The sequence below is a fragment of the Falco biarmicus genome, chromosome 9, assembly GCF_023638135.1.
Source record: "Falco biarmicus isolate bFalBia1 chromosome 9, bFalBia1.pri, whole genome shotgun sequence".
NCBI lineage: Eukaryota > Metazoa > Chordata > Aves > Falconiformes > Falconidae > Falco > Falco biarmicus.
The window spans coordinates 34626134-34647447 of NC_079296.1; the positions used below are offsets into that span (position 1 = coordinate 34626134).

Here is a 21314-nt window from a genome sequence, read left to right on the forward strand (position 1 = left end):
ATATTCCAAAAGAACACAATGAATCACACTTAACCATCAGCTTTTCTTGGGTTTCTCTCACAGTGTAAAGCAATAGATACATGTATTTTATCAGAACAAGGTGGTGAATAGCACAATTAGTTAACGAAACACATTTCATGCCAGTATTTTACTCTAAAATCTGTTATTTTTACAGCCTTCCCAGTTTGGAAAGCTGTAACTGGGGCCAATGGACTTCAAATAAAGCCTAGGGGCCTTCAACACACATCATACTCATAGAGTAGCTGATGAATTCACTGATAAAGACAGCAGAACTCTCATCCTACGCAAACAAGGGTGAGAAGCTTTTTGCTGAATAGAAAATACCAGTTAAGCAACACACATTACCCCGTGCTGACATCCAGAACCCCTTCAAAGTAAGCCCTACAATATTAAACCAACAAAGTTTTTGATGAATTGATGAATCATTATGGTTACACTGCTTCCCCTTGTGCTTCTTGAAAAACACATGAGGTTAGAATACAAGCTGTAAATCGGAAATTAGCGAAGTCATACCCATGCTGTGCAGAAATGCATACGCTATTGCCAACACACAGTACTAAAACAGCAGGAAGAACTGCAAAACCATTCCAACATTGTTTCTTGCTGCTGCTTCAGATGCTCTGCCAGTACAACCAGGGCTGTGACAAAACACTAATGAGCACAAATCCATCATAAAGTACTTGCATGACAGTAAAATGAAGAAAATATTTCAACGGAGTTATCCAACTACAAATGAGGTAAATCCAAAAAGCAAGTAACACCCCAGAAAAGTATATTCAACCGAAGATCATACCAAAAACTTGTCAACAGTCAAAATGTGTATGTCACATCAAACCTCTTATTTACAGGATCGCACCATTCTCCACTTCTTGCCTTCCTGTTGATAGCTACAAGGGCCTACAGGCACTCCCTTTGGTAAGCGAGCAAACACAGAGAGCGGCAGTGCCTCACATCAGAGTTTGCAGAATTTCCTATGCTACTCTTTGAGGGATAACATGATACAATGGTGTACAGGAATACAGGGTAAACACAATCTTATGACCCTCTTCTGACTCAACACAGAACACTGGACTTCTGGGCAAAGATCTCAACTGAAAGCCAAAACAAAGAGAAAGGAAGAAAACCCCAAGCATGGATTCAGTAAAGCCAAAAGAGAAAAGAGTAAATCGTCTGCAGGAAACTGTTCTGATCTAATTGTCACAGGAGCTAAACAGGTGTATATAGCCAAAAATTCTGTGCCTCAAAATTGCTTCCCAAGAATGGGCAAACCTACATGAGGAAACCAACTCCATCAAAATCTACACTGCTCGACCCTAGAGATTTGCAGCCCATTCACCTAATCTATAGTTGTTACTTGTTTGCAATGCTACATACATCTGAGGGTTCATGCTCTGTTAAAATAACACTTCTTACCACCAGATGAGTGCCAGAGTGCAACCAGACTGTGTGCAATGTCCACACTTGATATGAAAATGAAATATAAGCAGCATTGAGCAGCATTCCTGGAGACGTAGCACCTGGGTGAAAAGGCATTTTTATCAATATCACTAGTAAGACAGGAACTGTGTTATAACAGTCCACCCAGGGGAATCGTAACTATTAACAGCAGATAGTAAAACTGGTATTAATAAATCATAGTTAAAAACTGTTCAGTTCAAACATATGTATATACTGAAAGTAATAACAATGGGAGTTAATCTGCAAGTTTAAAATAAATCTACCTTTCTATTTATTTTGAAGAAGTTCACCTTCATTTCTAAAAGCCACTTATAAAAAGCAACAGCAGATACTTTATGCAGTTGACGTGTGTGAACTAACATCTCTTATCTTCTCAAAAGAAGTGTTTCACTAACTGATGGGAAAACTAACACAAGATTGATTATTAAAAAGAAGCCAGCTTTCTAAATTCAGCACCATAGTTGTCTAATAGCTTTTAGCACCTTATTTGGTTGTTCCAATATAATCCATGGTTGCTGTGCTCTTTCTGATGTGCCCAATGTTCATGCCGGTTTACTACAATGAAAACTGTAGAATTCAAATATCCTGACACATCATGTTGTTAACAGAGTAAACTGTCACAAAACACAATTCCTTTCTCATTTATTTGTAAAAACAAGCCACCTTTGAGGATGAAAAAATATTTTGTAAGAGCAGCAAGACAGCATAATGAATCACAGCAAAGAGGAAAATAGAGACTATTTTTATCAATGATGTCTTCCAGGAACAGCAGGTCCAAAAAAGAATTGAATTTCATCAGGATCTGATCTCAGTGCTTACTAAATTGCTTTTTCTATATCTGACATGCTTTATAAGAAATGCCTCCAACAGAGTATCTGTGCTGGAAACTAAACGAAATGCATTATGCAATGGGCCTCCTGCCTTGGCATGCAGGTATAATCTCCTGTGCAATTCAGTCAAAAGCAAGACTTCAACCTGGAGGTTCTACTTGTTACAATGTGATGACTGTGCTTGATAAGAATGATAAACATTTCCTTTTTGACATTTCACTTTTTTCCATACGAACTATGAAGTCTATTTCCTTAATTATCTTCCAAATTCTTGATGAAAGGTTTCTTATTATCATGATTTCTGTTCAAGATTCAGAATGAAGAAAGAGAACAGCTGCAAAAAACCGAAATGCACCTACCTGACAAAGATTCACAAAAAATAGAAAATACTTAAAGATCAATAAAACACTACCTTAAGAACTTAAATATTATTTTAATTTCTAAGAGCAATTGTATTACAATACAAAAGTCTGAAATATTAGCCCCATTTTGTTTTCTTTTAAATACATATTTCTCTCAGAGGGGAAGAGTCAGCAGTGTCAACAGTTGCTAGTATCAGCTGAGTTTGCAGATACTGTTAAGGAGAAGAGGCTGACAGCTTCTCTATGTCTTTAGAAGAATTAGCCGTAATAAAATATACTAGAAGAGGCACGAGAAGTTACAATTAAAGGTATGATCAAAAGCAGGGCATAGCTTGTAGACAAACAGGCTCTGGCTTAGCAAGTACCTCTGAGCCTGAAAGAAGACACTAAGAAGAAAGACACAAAAGGTCTATAAAACTGTGTTACAGAGAGTGCTTGTAAGATCAGGGGCTCACTGCCTCTTGCAAACCAGCAGCTCAGGAACATCTAAACAAATTACCTGGTGGCAGCCTCAGAATACACAGAACAAGGAGCTTCACCCAAATACACTCATGCTATGGCACTCCTTGCTATAGGCACCAGAGGCGCTAGAAGTTTACCTCGGCTCAAAATCAGACAGGTTCATAGAACAGGAAAACCTGTCTGCCACCAGTTTTCAAGACAGAACATCTAAATGCAATGTGGGAGAACCCCTTGGGGAAGCATAACCAGTACCACTGGTGGGACCCTTCATATATTAATCTGTATGAAACTAGAAAAAAAAAAAAATCCTGTAACAAAGCAGTAGTTCCTTTAAAAATCAAAACAAGGTAACATAGAAATGAATAGGTCAGTATTTCACCCAGATTCTTTGTCTCTTGACTGATTCATTATAGACATAGATATTATTAAGATAATGTTGCTGGTTTGTTTTCTTATTTACACATTTAGTATCTTCCTTCATAGAACTTTTCTTTGCTAGAGCCATTTTCTCACCTGGAGGAGCAAGTAAGGTCAAAAGTCTCTAAGTATAGCAAATTTCCGAGGTATTGAATGTGCAGTCAAGCAGTGGTCCTATTGATCAGGCTGATACTAGAGTTTAACATTTGGGGTTAGCAAAACAGCACTGTGGACCACCACTCTCAGCTGTCAGAAGAAACATTTACAGTTTCTTTACTATTGTGTTTTTGGGGTTTTTTTTTGTTGGGGTTTTTTTTGGGGTTTGTTTTTTTTTTTTTGTACTTGCAACTTAATGGGAACTTCTCTAGTTCAGGCATGGAATGTCATGGAATTCAAACTGTATCCACTACTGTCATTTTCTCATTAAAGTTTGTCACTCTGTCAAGAGAGAATTTTAGGTAGAGTTTGTGCCCAGAGCCAGTAACAAATTCTGTATCACCACTATTATAATCACTTTACTACACTGCTTTAATGGCAATATTAACAGTGGCATTAATGCCACATTTAGATTAATTTAGGTAATTTAGGAAAAAACTTGGATTTTCTAGGTATATTTCAGATGCTTTAATTTTCAACAAATGTGTGCCGTTGTAGATATATCATATGCGTACATACACACATGGAACCTGCAATGCTGACATACTTCATCCACAAGCCCATCCTCACATCTTTTTACAGTACAGTGAAATTTTACATTTAAATGCTTTTCTTCTCAAATCCCAAGACTCTTCCAGAACAAAAATCAGGAATTATTTACAAAGCATCTCCTACTATCTAGCCATATAAGCTGTTTTAAACTTGAGCACTGCTATACTGCTTGGAGGTATTGATGGAGAGCCAAATGCAGACTCAGCACACTTCTTTCAGAAGAGGGTGTTCTGTCTCAGCATCAGAAGAGGGCGTTCCAGCTCGCTGTGAATTTCCTCATGCTTTAAAGGAAAGACTGCTAGGATTTAAGCAAGGTTTTCTACAGAGCAGAAGCAAAGCTAATTGCCCTGGTAGTGATGATGATGCGCTGCCCCCTCCTTACCCTACACTGCATTGTGTAGCCCACAGCTGGAGGCAGGGAAACGCTCTTTGCCATGGCACACCACATTCTCTCTGTATTCTTCACATTTTAGAATGGAGGTCAGGACACTAGTCACAACCTGAGCTGCTGCGCTGGGACAGCAAGGCTCCTTTGGCTGCTCCCTCCCTGGTATGATCCCATTGTGGACGGCACAGCTGGGAAGGCTGCTGGCCCCTCAAGGGCACACACTGTCTTGGGAACACCACAACAACAACAAGTGGAATAAGGCCACATTTGTACTGTAGGATGCAGTGGATCAAGGAGACTCCCAAGTTACCTTTAAAACACCAGGACAACCAAAAAAACCCAGGTAAAGCAGCCGAATGTGAGCTGCCACGCCTACGTTGCTATCAAGAGCCATACTGTCAAAGCCAAGCCTGGCAAGCAAGTCTGTGCCAAATCACCTGCCTGCAGATGTGTAAGATCACACAACTGCTGATGAGAAGGTGACAGCAAATCCTGCTGCTCTGTTTCTGCAAAAGGCCACAAGACTTCATGGTTATCAAAAGGGAAGCAGCACTCAGAGTGACTCCTGCAGCCTCAAAGGGTTCCTCTACTTTATTGCCCGTTACCTGCAAGTACACAAGTATCTGCAAAACCTTAACTGATGAATCACTATTTGATTAACTGAAGAACTAATAAAATCTGCACCCTCTGCACTGTGGCAATAAGGTGAAAAGACAACTCTTTCTTCCTAACCCCTAATGAACAGCTAGATTATAATTTAAGGGGATAGCCTAGCTATTGAAATGGTAATTATCTCTACAAGGACCAGTGTTATCACATAGATGAGAATTTTTCTGAAGTTCACTGATACAGCATCACTGCTAAAGTATTTTGTCTAAATTTCAACAATTTAAACATTTAAATATTTCTAAATTACATTTAAGGATCAAATAAATTAATACATATGCTTCCTCTTTGGCAACAGCTCTACTTCATGCCATAACAAACACGGCTTTATGAAACAGAAATGCATATTGTGAAAGTGCCTTTTTTGTCATGGCAAATATCCAAGACAGCAATTAAATCACACAAGTAGTTGATTGTATATTCAAGATACAGACCCCAGCTCAGAATGAGACAGAGATGGTACTTTCTCAGGCACTCTTTCCACTCCTGAAGGTCTAGTTTTTAGGAGTGAAAGGCTCAGTCATTTCATATCTGAAATTCCTTAATGGTATCACAGAGAGCAAGACAGTTTCAAACCCCAGGTAGTGAATATCTTGCAGAAGTGAGGAATCACACTTTCCTACTGTCCTCAAGTTATTCTTTTTGTAAGCTGTGTAGTCTCACACATTATGCTAAAGTCTTCTTTGTTATGAGGCAGGTGGGGTTTTTCTTCTTTTTTCTTCTTCTTTTTAACAAACTTTAAAATAAGAACTAGAGAATGAAGTCTACAGAAGGAGGAAAAAGCAAGATCTCATCAACTTAAGACGAGGATGCTTGGCACTTTTTGTACTTCATTAATTCATCAGATTTTTGACATTGATTCTGCCACACAAGAAGGTGTTTTACACTCGTGAACCTGTACTACTGCACACATTGAACCCACCAGGCACCCTGACGATCTCTCAAATGTTTTATGTATTTGACTTATGTGGCTGACGTGCCAGACCAAAGTTTGAATCAAAGCCGATCATCTCCATTGCTGAAAGGAAGTGACTTCTAATTACAGCTCCACAATTACTTGTTCCAAGCAAAATCAGGACCCTTTTTCTTCTTAGCTTCTAACAAAGCTGTAAAAAATCATTGTTTTCCCACTAGTGTTCCCAGAAAGTTACTAAACATTTTGATAAATATCAGGCAATTAATGGAACATTTCCATATTTGGAAAAAAGAAGAAAATTATAAATATAAAATCAGTCATTTTTATCAGTTTATTCCCTCTTTACTCTTAATTAAAGGAATCAGAATTGAAATTAACTCTCTAAAATTTCACTATACAGCTTCATAAATACCTAGAAAATGTGCCTGTTTTCACCATTAGCTCAGTATCCAGCCCAGACTGGGTCTCTGGTGAACTACCAGAGTTCCTGCTCCTCCTGCAAAGAAGTCCCAACAGCCACTGTGTATCATGGGTCACTTGATAACCCAGTCCTAGCCATAAACAAAATGTATTTCTCTCACCCCAAACACAGCTTCAAATTTGATCTGCAATGTATTTTTCTTTTCCTATTTCATTTTTGACTATGTATTGCCAAAAACGTCTCAGTTTTCAGTCAAGCTTGATCCTTTTTCCCTTAAAAACCCCAACTCATCCATTTTAAGAAGGATTAGTGAAAACCTGAGGCATGTGTATCATGCTCAACCAATTATCTTTTCATGTCATAAAAAATCTATGTGTCTTCCTGTTCTGTCTTCCCACGAAACTCAGTATTCTTCCCCGCCTCTTGTGGTATGTACAAACATACGAGGCAAGATCTCCAACATAGTAATCCCACATTTAAAGCAAGTTTTCTGTACCCGTAGAGGTCAATCTATTTCTGAAATGCAACTTGGTTAAAATCACCAGCAGGAAAGTATCTTTCAGACTATATTCACTTATTCTGTAGTCTGCTATAATTTTCTCAACTAGAAATAGTGGTTTCAATAACTAAAACATCTGGTTCCTTTAAATATTCATTAACAATCTAAGTTAAAAGCATGGTTTTGTTTGTTCTTGAAGTGAAAGCAGCCAGCTAAACTTTTCCTCTATCTGAAATACATCTATATTTAAACTCATGAGTTCTTAGATATGAACTGTGACTGTCCTGCCTGATTAACGTATCAGGTAAGTAAAGTTCTTGCCTGCCTGCTAAGAGAGAACATAGAAAACAATTCCAAAGTTCATGTATTCACATATTAAACTTACAAATTTACTGACAATTCTTTTTAACCATGCCGACTTGGCATATTCCCAAATACATAAAAATTAATTACCTGTAACATTACACCTTCATAATTTTAACCTTTTCATGCTTCACTACTTTTCAGTGACATTTACTTTAAAAAAAGGCTCTAGTCATCAAGAGGTTGCATATGAAAGACAATCAATCATAGAAATAGAAAAGATAGGGAAAAATCATAACAGAAGACTTAAAACACCTTTTATGACTGCTTATCAGGCCCTATGAGATAATCAATGGCTTCTCAAAGCTTACATTTTGACTGTGCTGAGTCATTTCCATAGAGTTAATTCAAAATGACCAATCCAAGTTATAAAAAAGTCTATGCTAGTGAATTTACTGTGAATGCTACTGATAGTTAAATGTTGTCTTGCCTTGAACTTAATATCAAGCTGGTGACCTCTGTATGGCTGCAATTAAAGTGGAAAAGAGTGAGAAAAATGCAAATGAAAAGTTCATTCATAAACTTTAAAGGGTAAACTGCACCCAAGAGAGGATCTTATCATTGCTTTTGAACTGCTTTCCAACTTTCAAAGCAATTTAAGATTGCCTATCGGTTCATCATGCATCTATGCTTTAATTTAATTAGAAGAATTGCTAGCTGCTGCTCAACTATACTGCAAATAACTTGGCTGTAACAATTTGCCTTTTTCAATAAAAAATACACTGAAAACTGCATACATGTCATGGAAATCAATCTTCATTTTCCCGTTCTTAATCAGAGTTTCAGGTTTTACCTAAATTGCTAATGAAAAATTAATTCCTGAAATATGGGTCAATTTGCTCATCCTTCAGCCACTGGCAAATGAAAATGAGACTATTCAAAGTCTCAGTTACGAAAAAGATTCTTTTAGACTTTACTGAACAAGCAACAACCCAAGAACATATAGATACAGACCCAATTTTTGAAGCATTTCTCTGGTTAGCTCTTGTAGTATAGCTGAAGTGACACCATTGCCTTGTCTACCAAATAATTTTTTACTAGTAAATACACAGGAACTCATTCATCTTACAGCCCAACAGTTGTCAGCACATGCAATCGTTCACCGAAGATTTTAGTCTCATTAACACCAACTGCTAGGCTTTTCTATAATTAATATTCTAGGATATGATACACAGATAAGAAAGTACATAAACCTTTTAGTAGCAAATAATGATTTGTCAACGTTTTTCGTCACACATTTACTCAGATACAGTAGTATTTGTAAAGAGAAGGCAAAATGATTATGGCATTAAATATGAGAATGATTTCATACAGAAAGCTGGACAACACATGCATATAGTAACCCAAAACCCCTGGACTACAATGTACAAGAGCCCTGAGTTTCTGTGCTCTGGAGCTACTACATTGATTAGAGAATGGCTGCAGAAACATTAAACAAAATGTCAGCTTTCACCTTCAATAATTTATTGTATAGACCGTATAGAAACTCTGAAATAACAGCTGTTAGTAGTTGATCTTCTCAACTAAACATTTATTTAACATCAAAGCATGCTTATGCTTATTTCTCTTTCCTATCAAGCCCTGAAACCATGACATAAAAAGAACACATGGGTTCATTATTGGTAATGAAAGAGGAATCCTCAGGCAACATGAATGTAGTTGAGGTCAAAGATGAATACAGCACACCCAATAAAAAATTACTGCATTCCTATGTATTGATTACTGAGAAATGCACATCTGAATTCAAAGCTAAGATCAGTTTCTAACATAGAAAAGGGATAAAGAAACAGATGGAGGGAAAAGATAACAAAAAACTACTATGCAAGAGAGAGACAGAGCAACTCTACTGGGCTAGGCAGCAAGACATGTATCTATAAACAGCTAACCTACTTTCCCAGAGTGCCCCAGCATACCTCTAATTTCAGCATAAGTCTCGATGCCAGGTACCACTACAGAGCTGGACACTGCCTATTCAAAATGCAAAGTTACTTCTTTCCTTACTGAAAATATTTGCATAAAGAGAAACATGCAGTTCTCCTAATGATGAAAGTTCTATTTTCTCTGGAAGCCACAAACCCAAGCTACACTTTAAACATTCCACCAGACATAATTGTGCTCAGTCATGGTCTAATTCCAGGAAGAAGTGTAAATACCATCCCCTACAAGAGCATTTAGGATCCATCCCAAAAATTGGACAGCACCTATTTTGCTGAGAAAGGAATAATCAGAAACAAATTAAATCTCAAATAATTTCCTGGCGCTTGATGCAACTCAGTCACAAGCACAACTCATAAGACTATAATACAGGCAGAGTAAGCCAAAGGCTGGCAAACCCCTTTTACCACGCTTCAATAAAAAATTCCAAATCTTAGTAAAAATAAGGCAAAGGGGAGGAAAAAGGCATATTGAGATAAAACTGCTTCAGAAACTAACAACTTCCTAAATTAGCCATGAACATTTGCAGTTTTAAACAGACCATATCTAACCAAGAAATAAATGATTTGGCAAGAAAAACTGGCAGCCTAACCTGATTTTTTAGTTTTACGCAGTGTGACTGCATTTGACCCACCTGCACATTTGACTTTAATCAGTCATACCTACAAGAACAGGCAAGAAAGAAACCACTTCCATCAGGGGTAAGCATTCCTGCTATTCTGTAAGATTTTACCCTTCACAGGTAAAAGAGGCAGACTCCTTATATGCTGAAAGGATTTATTAAAGTTGTTTTAACCACACATACTCACTTCAACTCAGACTGAATTTCTAATTTGCCAATTTAGGAAGACTGTTTCAGTGCCACAGAAATCTAACAGCATCTGTATGGAAGATCAGGCTGCATTAGTAAGTTTCTCTCAAACCTCAGGGAAGGTTATTTGGTTTTAGTTTGCATGGTAGATACCTGCATAAAATGTCTTCCTTGGGTAGGTAATTCCCATAGCAAAAAATATAAATAAATAAAAAACCACTTAAAAAAACCCCACAGAACATTTTGATGAAGTTTATTCTTTGACTAATAATTCTGCCGTTATCATTAAGATGGGGAGATGCCATTTCCGGAAGTTTCAGACACTACTAGTTTTGCAATTTTTTTATATTTGCGATTTTTATATTAATGCATGTGTCTGAGAAAATTTTCAGGAGGTTTTCTGTTTTGAAGGAAGTAGTATTTGTACAGTCGGAAGGCAAGGAACTGCACTGAAATTATGTTAGAAAGAACTGGAAAGTGCTTGTCACCCTCAAGCCCAGAGCTACCAAAAAACCAGCACATGCTCTGCAATGTTAATTAGCTATCAATAAGCACCATAGAACTCACTTGTACAGAGCTGATCAAACGTGTTTACTTAGGAAGTGTCCTGTGCTCCCAACAACAGCCCCACTCACTGATCAAATTACTTCAGTCCTCCACCAAACTCGGTTTTTCTTTTCCACCCCAATAAAACTAGCTTTTCCTGCACTGCTGTAATCTCAGTTCCCTCCTACGGCATTTCCAGTTCTCACACTCAAGAGAATTACCCATTTCCTCCACATCCCAACGGTCTCCCTACTACAATAGGTGATGGTGACCAGAAGGTACCATAAAGGGTCAGTCCCTAATTCCCAAAACAATAATTGCAAATAACTGCTAAACCACAATACACCAGGGAAGGTGGTACAAAAGTTATTTTACTGCAGCCATTATAGTACATCACCCTATGATGCTGAGCTAGAATGCTGCAGAGGAATAGGAAACAGCTTGGACAAAAAACATTGTGATTGCCTTTAGAGTTTCAGCAAGAAAGGACAAGATAAGATGTGAGTTTTAAAAAGCACCTGTCATTTTTGACACAACTATCAGCCTGATGCAAAACACATTTTTCCGTACTGAGAACTCTTCAAGCAATTCTAAATTCCAAGATTTACTCTCTGTCAAGATACACTGAGGATTTGATGCATTTACTATATAGCCATAATTCTTAATATTATGATGGTTTATTATCCTTTGCATATAAGAAAGTCAATGAAATATTTTGTCCCTTGCATGAAGTACACAAAACCTTTCTCCTTGTAAAAAAAAAAAAGGTTGTTGAAACAATCAGAAAAGACTGCTCAGTTTTAAATATAGAATATATAATGACCTAAATTTTGCAATTAAAAAAAATTGTAACTCTTGATTTCAGTGACAGTAGAGCAAAACTGTTCATTTCACCTTATCATCAAAAGTACGCAGCTTCTACAGTTTCAAAACTGTGTTACAGGATGCGTGCAGTTGTCTACAGGGAAGACTCCTTCCCTGACTGATCAAGTGAGGCTTTCAATCAGCAGGATTATAATACCACCTCTTCAAAGTTCAGTTTTCTTCCCCTAAATCCAAACTAACCTAACTAAAGAGGTCCTTCTTGGTCATAAAAGCTTGAGGGCTTCTAGGGGCACTTCCTGTTCTTCAGTACCTTTTTTACTCCCCTTGATGACACTGTTCTTTAGGGAATGTTTTTCACTGGGTTTTTTTAAGCCTTTCATCTAGCAGTCCTGCTCAGACTCAACTCCTTGAGGCTCTGCTCAACAGGGCAGCTGAGCCCACAGACTTAGTAAGGTCCCTGCTGACACAACTCCTAAGGATACAGAGGATAATTAGTATAAAAATAAATACTTTCCATGTAAAGAGATCTATCAGTGGTGCATTAATAAGCAATGTCTCATAATGCAGCTAGATATTTAAAGTGTTGAATCTTGAATTAGTACAAAGAAAGCCTCATAGGTGTCATGGAGTATATTAGTGTTCACATGGACTGATAATTACCCTGTGGAACTTGATAAAGGATCAGCTTGTTGCAAAAATAGTCCAGCAACTGATTAAATAAACCTAATCTATACTTTACTGCTAATTGGCTTTTCTTCTTTGCATGATGATGGAACAAACTGAGTATAGAAATGGACAAAACCTTCACAAAGTGAGCATAACAGGAACAGATCGAAGGGGATAGAGGGAGGAGAAATTATCTTTCCAGTGTTATGAGATATTCATGAGGTTATATTTTCTAAACTCCATTTGATAACTTGCACATCCTGATAATAATTGCTAATTTACTGAAGTCTTCCTGAAATGGGGGGGGGCAAGGGGAAGGAGAAATCACTTAGCACATTTGATCAGACACAGAAACACTAAGGCAAATACAAAATTATGTAGCAACAAAACAAACAAACAAAACCACAAAACCCAAGCAACAAACAACACAGGTTTTCTTGCAAACTACAATTTAGCTAACAACAGTAAATTCATTCCTAGAAAGTAGGGTGGTGGCAATTAGGAGACACACACAGAAGTGGGTTCAGGAGGTTTATGCATGCATCCTTTCATCTAGCAAAGACACTACTTTCCTTTTATAATGCAATATATTTGGCTTAATACACTTGAAATTTGAAAGGTTTATGCTAGCTCATTGTAAGACATCACCGAAGCTGTACTTTGCATTCACCTAAAGGAAAAAAGTTGAAGGATTGGCACATGTATTATGAGACAGAAATTCAAACAACTTTGAATACTGTCATACAGTGGGGCTTTGGTGTCTTTTCTTCAAGATAATTTTTGAAAAGATTATTAGAGGCCTCAAAACTTAGTAGATATGTTTCTTTTCCGTCCTGGTCTGGGAACTTGTAAAGCAGCTTACTCTATCACTGTCATGGGCACTGAATCAGACTCAACAGGTAGCACTTCACAAGCAAATTACTGCCCAGGGAAGCAATACATAATCTAAAGTGTGGATTACAGGCTGTTAACTTAGCTTTGTCCAGGCTTTGGCAGTGGCAAGGCAGTTTAGCTCTCACTTACCACTCACCTGCCACAGGTTTAATCATTCAGAAGCACTAATGTGCTATAAAAACATTCAAAGTTTGTTTACTCCAAACATGAATCTCTGCCTCCTCTACAAAGCTACAAGAGCACCTCACATGCATTTGATATCAGAGACACTGATGTTTATATGACCTTAGCTGTGATCCTAGACCTAGTAAGGCCATCACAGTCATTAATTACAGTAGCTTATTGGTGGCACTGCAAAAATGACACTCACAAAACCAGGCAACCACCAATGAGGAACGGTCACATCTTGTGGCAAAGCTCAGTTGGCTACACACAGCAGCTGGCTGAGCAAGAAGGCACTATCACAACACTTCATTCCATATGTACGCTCAGACAGGACCATCACACAACCTTTGGCTCTGCTTGGAAGATGTCCAGTTTTGAGGGGATTTACACTGTCCGTGCAAATGGCAGAAATGCAAAACAGGTTTTTACAAGTGTATGAACTAATCAAACAGCACTCTGCCCAGACTGGAGCAGATATCATAATAGTATTAATACTGCCATGAGTCAGACCAGCTCTCAGAAGGCATAGGGTAAACCTTGATATTGTACTTCAGGAAAATAAATTGCTCTCTGGTAACAAACAGATCCGTTACTTTTGCTGGCCTCTTCCATCTCTGCCTGCCAAAGACCATAAACAAAGCACATGCTCTATGGATTCTTCATTGCAAATGTATCCAACTGCTTTAGAGTGTCTAAGGGAAAGAAGCTTGGAAAGGAAATATGATTTTTACCTGAGTAAATTCATGGACAGATGTCAACTAAAACAAGTAATTGTGAAAGACTGAACAAAAAAATTATTCCTACTAGTTACATTCAATGCTTTACTTTAGGGATCAGCTGAGTAGTCAACTTGCCCCGTAAAGCAGGACTTCTTTTTCAAGCTACTGCTTCTGAATAATTCAACTTTGTTCTACATTAATTAATATTGCTTCTCATATTCATTGAAAAATGAAAAATAAAACTAAAAAAAAAAAAAATTATGTTGGACTACAAATAGTCCTTTAGCCTATGTAGTAGCTACCACTAAAACACTCCCAGCAAACAGCACTCTTCTATTCCATTTGCTACACACGCTGGAGCTTCCACAACTACAGCGTAGTAAATTTTGGTCTTTTAAAAAAAAACAACTGGTGCAAGTAACTTCAGATAAATCATTCTGAGGAGTATATTGATTACTATCTGCTTCTATATAACTTGACACTGTACTTAAAATCTTCGAGCATTACAGATTCAGATGAGTCTTGGCTACATGGTACAATGCAACAGTTTCACATCATGCAGAAATCTCCAATCCATCTCCGAATGAGGTACTCTGCCCAGGCTGCTTTGCCAGACCACTGCGTGAGTCCACTGCCAGCCCCTGGCTAGTCCAGACACCTCAGGCTTCTCTGCACTTTATCACACTGCTCTTGCAGGACACATTTAATACATGTGTTTACTAGCTGAATCTTTTTAGGTACCATCTGTAACTTCTAAAGAAACTATCATTTGGAAGTCAAGTAAACATTTGAGCTACCAAGGTAAAACTTTGACTTCAAACATCCCTCTTCCACTTACATTTACCAAAACTGCTACAGTGCTACAACTAGATAAACAGCAAAGAGATGGTAGTTTATCAACAGAACCAGTTTCTCATTTCATAGATCAGATTTCTCAAGGTGCAGTTTGACTCAAAAAAGCCAAAAAGCAAACAAAACAGCTGACACCTGAACAGATTGTAGCTTATGAAGTTAAACGAATGTATTTTGCAACTTGGCATCTAAATCACTAGTCAGATTTTTCCTAGCCTAGATGCCCTCCTTGGCAGACACTGACCTCTTTGCCTTCCAGCACAGCATATGTGCCTGACCAAGGGCAGGAACGGAGGCAGAGCTGGATTCCTTTCATCCGTGACAGCTGTATCAGGATAATTGTATGATTTGAATTATACCTTAAGATAACCAGATAAAAAACAAGGTAATGATCAAACACCAGTGATTAATAATTTCTGTCTCCTTTGCCTCTCTACTGAGAAGTCTATTGGAGCTGTGCAGATAAAAAGGGGTCACACTCTGTCATCCTGCATAGTTTGGGTGCCTAGTAACCCTGATGAGGCCACATACCCAGCTGGAGAGTAACTTGTGGTTGCCCAGTTTCCTTAAAACGACACTAAGCCCAAACCAAATTAATGTAGAATTTAAAGTAAAAGCATTTATTCACAAAGTCCAAAACAGACCACAATTACAAAGCATCATCAAATACCAAGGTGTAGAAGTGGTGGGGGTGGGGGCAGAAAGAGAGTTGTGTAAATCAATATGTCAAGATTAAATATGGAACATCTCTCCCCTTCCCTTTTACAACCACTTTGCTTCTGTTACAAGCTGAATATCATAGATCCTAGTCTTGCTACAACTTACAAATCAGGCTACAGTTGTTAGGAAGAGATTCTCCAGCAGAGAGAAATCACCTCCTTTGAAGATACATGTGCCCTGTAAGACCCGTTCTTCTCCCAGAAATTTGCCAAGGGGTCCAGACAAACTTATACCACCTCCCTGAAACTTCTAGCCCTCACTTATCCAGAAGGCACACAGATCACAATGATCTTGATTTACAATAAGCCCTATCTTGCCTCTTTGAGATTGCACTGTTTATTAAACCAGGACCTGTACTGTTAACCTGTGCAGAAGCAATTGAACAACTGCTGTATATTAGACACAATTTCAGCTGGTCCTAAAATGGATAAACCAACTGTGACAGTTTTTGTAACTTGCTAAAAACATCATAGGAATCAACCAAGCAGGGTGGCAGCAGTGCTTGCTGACCTAGCTCAAGCATATCTGCAGCAGGACCCCTGAGGCCAGACAAAGCAGGATGCCATAATGTGTGGGATGGGAAAAGACTACGAGGCACAGGATGGCCAGACAAATAAGGCAGAAAACAGCAGGAACCTCCACACTTACAGCTTCAACCTCCCTCGTCTCCTGGTCAGAGGAAACAGGACAGAGAGTGTGTCCTGCAATGAACAATGGAAGTCACGATCTTCACATTGATACTTAACATTAACTTAATGTCATCTTAATGGAAATGTTAATCAGGTGGGGCAATACCTACTGATTCAATCGGTTCTTCCATTTTATATTCTTAGATATAAGAAGCAAAGGTCATATATCAATAACAATTAAGAAATCCATATTTCTATTTCCCCCAGCAAGAGCTGCACAGCTCCGTGGTACCAAGCAGCATCTCTCCTATAAGGAAGGGGAATTGGCACCATCTTGCACCTAGAAAGAACAAGCTCTCGCTTCCTCCTCTTGTCATTCACTGTGTACGTTTCAGTGTGAAATGAGCCTTACATTGACCTTTATCCCTATCCAAACTGATGTATTAACTGACATACTTAGTACAAGCATCTACATGGTATAAACACATATTGTTTTTTAGTGCCTCTTGATTGAAACCCAGGAACAGCAACAAATAATCTTTTCAGGGACTAGTGACTTCCTCAGGATATTTTGAGAGCAAAACATGGACGGATAAGGAACAGCAACTCCATAATTTAGCAAATTTCCGTGAGACTCAACCCTTGCAGTGAACGAACAACTTGCCATTGTATCAAAGGTTGAATTTCACCATCTATTCCTACACATATATATACACACAAACATACATACATCTCTTACCTTGGTTTGCTTTTGTTTAGCACATAACTCATGGCAAAAAGCATATGTGACCTTTCTAGTTACATTTCTCAATTGTGTCCAAAGATGACAGCTGCTTGCAAAACAAACATATAAAACTTACAAAAAGTCAAGAGGACTTACAGGATCTGTCAGTTCTGGCAAGCTCGCTTGGTAGGTAAGAGGTCTACAGTCACGAGTATTATTCACCAAGACACAGGGAAGAAACATTGGTCCCAAATCATCCCCATCAAGCACGTCTACTGTCAGGGTGGTTGTACTTGTCCGTCGCTCATTAAGATTTTGGGCTCGGTCCTATGGAGCAAACAAGTTGTATATGGTAAGACCTTCTAAATTCAGAATCTACAAATAAGTTTAAAGTTAAAGCTAAGGTAAAAATGTGTAAGCACCATAATTACCCATTTTCTAGAAAAACAACTAATTACAGAAACTTCAGTCCTCAAGTTTACAGCCTTAAAGACTCAGAAATACAATTAAGAGGGAAAAGTTCACCTCTTGAATTAAGAAATACTGTGAGGCATCAGAAATAATACAGTTTTGATGAATTAATTCTTAGGAAATGTATGAAATTAATGTACATGTCTTGTTACAGCTATAAAAAATCCAGCGTATTTGTACAAGATAAAAAGTCCTTTGTGCCCTACTTACAAACTGAATTAGTTGTGGTTTAACGTGGCAGGCAGCTATACACCACACAGCTGCTTGCTCACTCCCCCTCAGCGGGATGGGGGAGAGAATCAGCAAAAACGTAAAACTTAATGGGTTGAGATAAAGACAGTTTAACACAAAAAAAAGGAAGAGAAAATAACAATAATGAAAAAAGAATATATGAAACAAGTGATGCATAAAGCAATTGCTCACCACACAGTGACCAATGCCCAGCCAGCCCCTGAGCAGCAGGCCAACCTCGGCCAACTCGCCCCAGTTGTTTTTTTTCAGCATGATATCATATGGTATGGAATATCCCTTTGGTCAGTTCGAGCCAGCTGTCCTGGTTGTGTCCCCTCATAGTTTCTTGTGCACAACCAGCCTACTCACTGGCACGGCAGTATTAGAAGCTGAAAAGTCTGGACTTGGTGCAAACACTGTTCAGCAACAACTAAAACATCAGTGTTATCAACATTACTTGATGTAATCATCCTAAACCCCAAACACAACACTGTACCAGCTCCTAGGAAGAAAATTAACCCTATCCCAGCCAAAACCAGGACAATATCCACCCCTTATTCTACACCATCTACATCATGACCAGGTCTCACACTTTCCAATACATTCCAATTAATCACGACTATCTTTCCTGTCTTTTCATATATACACACAGATATAATTCCCTTAGTCTATGAGCCATCCCTCTAAAATGACCATTGAGTTCATTTAGTCCGTGACTTTTGGCCTCCACCTGTCATAGTAGTCCTTCAAGGCAAGAGAGATGGTGTGTGGTGGTGGGATTGCCGCATGCTGAAGCCAGCTCTGGTTCCATCACCATTGCAATTGTCTGGTTCTATCATTGCTCTGCTTTGCTCAGTTTCATCAGAATTCATTCTTCATTAATCCAGGTAATTCTTACTGCAATACTGTTGATATGGCATTTAGCAATCACAGAAGTGATGACATACAGTATTATATAGCAATTAACGTCATACAATTAAAATCAATGACAGAATCAAATCGCCATGAGGTACACATCAGGCTTCCCCATCCTTCCACATTACCCACCAAGTGCACCCAATTCCCTGAGCAAAAACAATCCCATGGATGGGTCTGCCTTTCCCTGAGGCAGGAATAACACAGACTGTCTTTCCCAGCACATTCTTTACACACACTACAGGTGCTTTATCCCCTTCTACAGTATGTAGAAGTTTTGACTAGGCAGGACCAGCCCAACTGGCAGATCCTCTAGTGTTGACTAACACATTGAGCAAAAGCCACCTGGTACCCCAGTGTTTGAAGGTCTCACCACCCATTGCTCTCACTCTAGCCTTTAATAGCCCATTGTATTGTTCAATTTTCCCAGAGGCTGGTGCATGGTAGATGTCATATACCCACTCAATCCCATGCTCTTTGGCCCAGGTGTCTGTGAGGTTCTTTTGGAAATCAGTTCCATTGTCTGACTCAATTCTTTCTGGGGTACCATGTTGTTATAAGGCTCAGGAAAGCATTCCAGCAGTGGCATGGGGCACGAGATATGTTTCCAGCCATCCAGTGCTTGTTTCTACCACTGTAAGCACATGGCACTTGTCTTGGTGGGTTTGCAGGAGTGTGATATGGTCAGTCTGCCAGGCCTCCCCATATTTATATTTCAGCCATCATCCACCATACCAGAGAAGCCTTAACTGCTTGGCTTGCTTAACTGCAGTGCATGTCTCACATTCACAAATGACCTGTGAGATAGTGTCCATGGTGGTCAAGTCCACCCCTTGATCACAAGCCCATCTATATGTTGCATCTCTTCCTTGATGGCCTGAGATGTCATGGGCCCACTAAGCTGTAAGTAATTCACCTTTACGTTCCAATCCAGGTCCACCTAAGCCACTTCAAGTCTTAGCACCTGAGCTAGCTGATGGTTGTTTTGATGCTCTTTAGTTTAGTAGCCCACCTCCTGGGTATATGAGCATCTATATGACACACCTTCACAACCAGGTTCTCTACCTGAGCAGCAATATCTTGCCACAATGCAGCAGCCTAGACGAGTTTACCTCTGCATTGCCAATTACTTTTCTCCCATTGCTGTAACCACACCCACAGGGCATTTGTCACCATCCACGAGCCAGTACAGAGATAAAGCATTGGTCATTTTTCTCATTCAGCAATAGCTAAAGCCAGCTGGATAGCTTTCACCTCCACAGACTGACTCAATTCACCTTCTCCTTCAGCAGTTTCTATGACTCATCATAGGGGACTCCACACAGTTGTCTTCTACTTCCAATGCTTTCCTACAATACAGCAGGACCCATCAGTGAACAAGGCATACTGCTTCTCATGTTCTGGCAGTTCATTGTACAGTGGGGCTTCTTCAGCACATGTCACTTCCTCCTCTGGTGACATTCCAAAATCTTTGCCTTCTGACCAGTCCATGATCACTTCCAAGATTCCTGGACAACAGAGGTTTCCCATTTGAGCTTGCTGTGTGATCAGCGTGACCCACTTACTCCATGTAGCATCAGCTGCATGATGTGTAGAGGGGACCCTCCCTCCAAACATCCAGCCCAGCACCAGCAGGCAGGGTGCCAGGAGAGCAGTGCTTCAGCACCAATCAATTCCGAAGCAGCTCAAACCCCTTCATAAGCTGCCAGTATAACTTTTTCAGATGGAGTATATTGAGCCTCAGATCCTTTATATCCCCAACTTCAAAAGCTTAAGGCTTGACCTAGAGTCTCCCTTGGTACTTTCTGCCACAGGATCCAGGTAGGACCATTCTTCTCCCCAGCTGTGCCACAGAGTGCATTTTTTACTTCTTGCTGTGCTTAGACTGGGCCAAGGGCTACTGCTTGAACTATCTCCTGTTTAATTTGTTTAAAGCCTTGTTGTTGCTCAGGGCCCCATTTAAAATCATTCTTCAGGTCACTTCATAAAAAGGGCTTACAATCAGACTGTAACTTGGAATCTGCATTCTCCAAAAACCCACAATGCCTAAGAGAGCCTGAGTTTCCTTTTTACTAGTTGGTGAAGACATAGCTGTTATTTTGTTCATTGGGATCTGACGACACCCATCTTGCCATTTTATTCCCCAAAACTGGATCTCCTGTGGAGGTCCCTTGACCTTATTTTGTTTTATGGCAAAACTAGCTTTCAGAAGGATTTGGACTACATTCTTCACTTTCTCAAAAGACTCTTCTGCTGAGTTGCCCCATACAATGATGTCATCAACATATTGCAGCTGTTCTGGAGCTTCACCCTGTTCCAGTGCAGTCTGGATCAGTCCATGGCAGATGGTAGGCATGTGTTTCCACCCCAGGGCAGGTGATTACAGGTGTGCTGGATACCTCTCCAAGTGAAAGAAAATGTGGCCTACCCTCTACTGCCAAAGTGATTGAGAAAAATGCAACAGTGATATCAGCTGCGGCATACCACTTCGCTGCCTTTGTCTCCAGCTTGTATTGAAGTTCTAGCATGTCCAGTACAGCTGTGCTCAGTGGCAGCATGACTTCAGTCAGACCTTGAGAGTCCACTGTTAGTCTCCACTCTCCATCTTGATAGTCCACTGTTAATCTCCACTCTCCATTACACTTTCCCACTGGCCATATGCGACTATTAAAGGGTGAGTGGGTCCTGCTGATCACTCCT

General features: G+C 39.3%; 1 protein-coding gene across 8 annotated transcripts in view; it reads right to left on the reverse strand.

The window, feature by feature from the left end:
- PCDH15 (protocadherin related 15) overlaps window positions 1-21314 on the reverse strand; it is a 443438-nt gene that overhangs the window by 232853 nt on the left and 189271 nt on the right. For all 8 annotated transcript variants that reach the window (XM_056352005.1, XM_056352006.1, XM_056352009.1 and 5 more), the window contains one exon: window positions 17154-17324. In XM_056352005.1, coding sequence (XP_056207980.1) covers window positions 17154-17324 — 171 coding nt within the window. The remainder of the gene's footprint in view (window positions 1-17153; window positions 17325-21314) is intronic.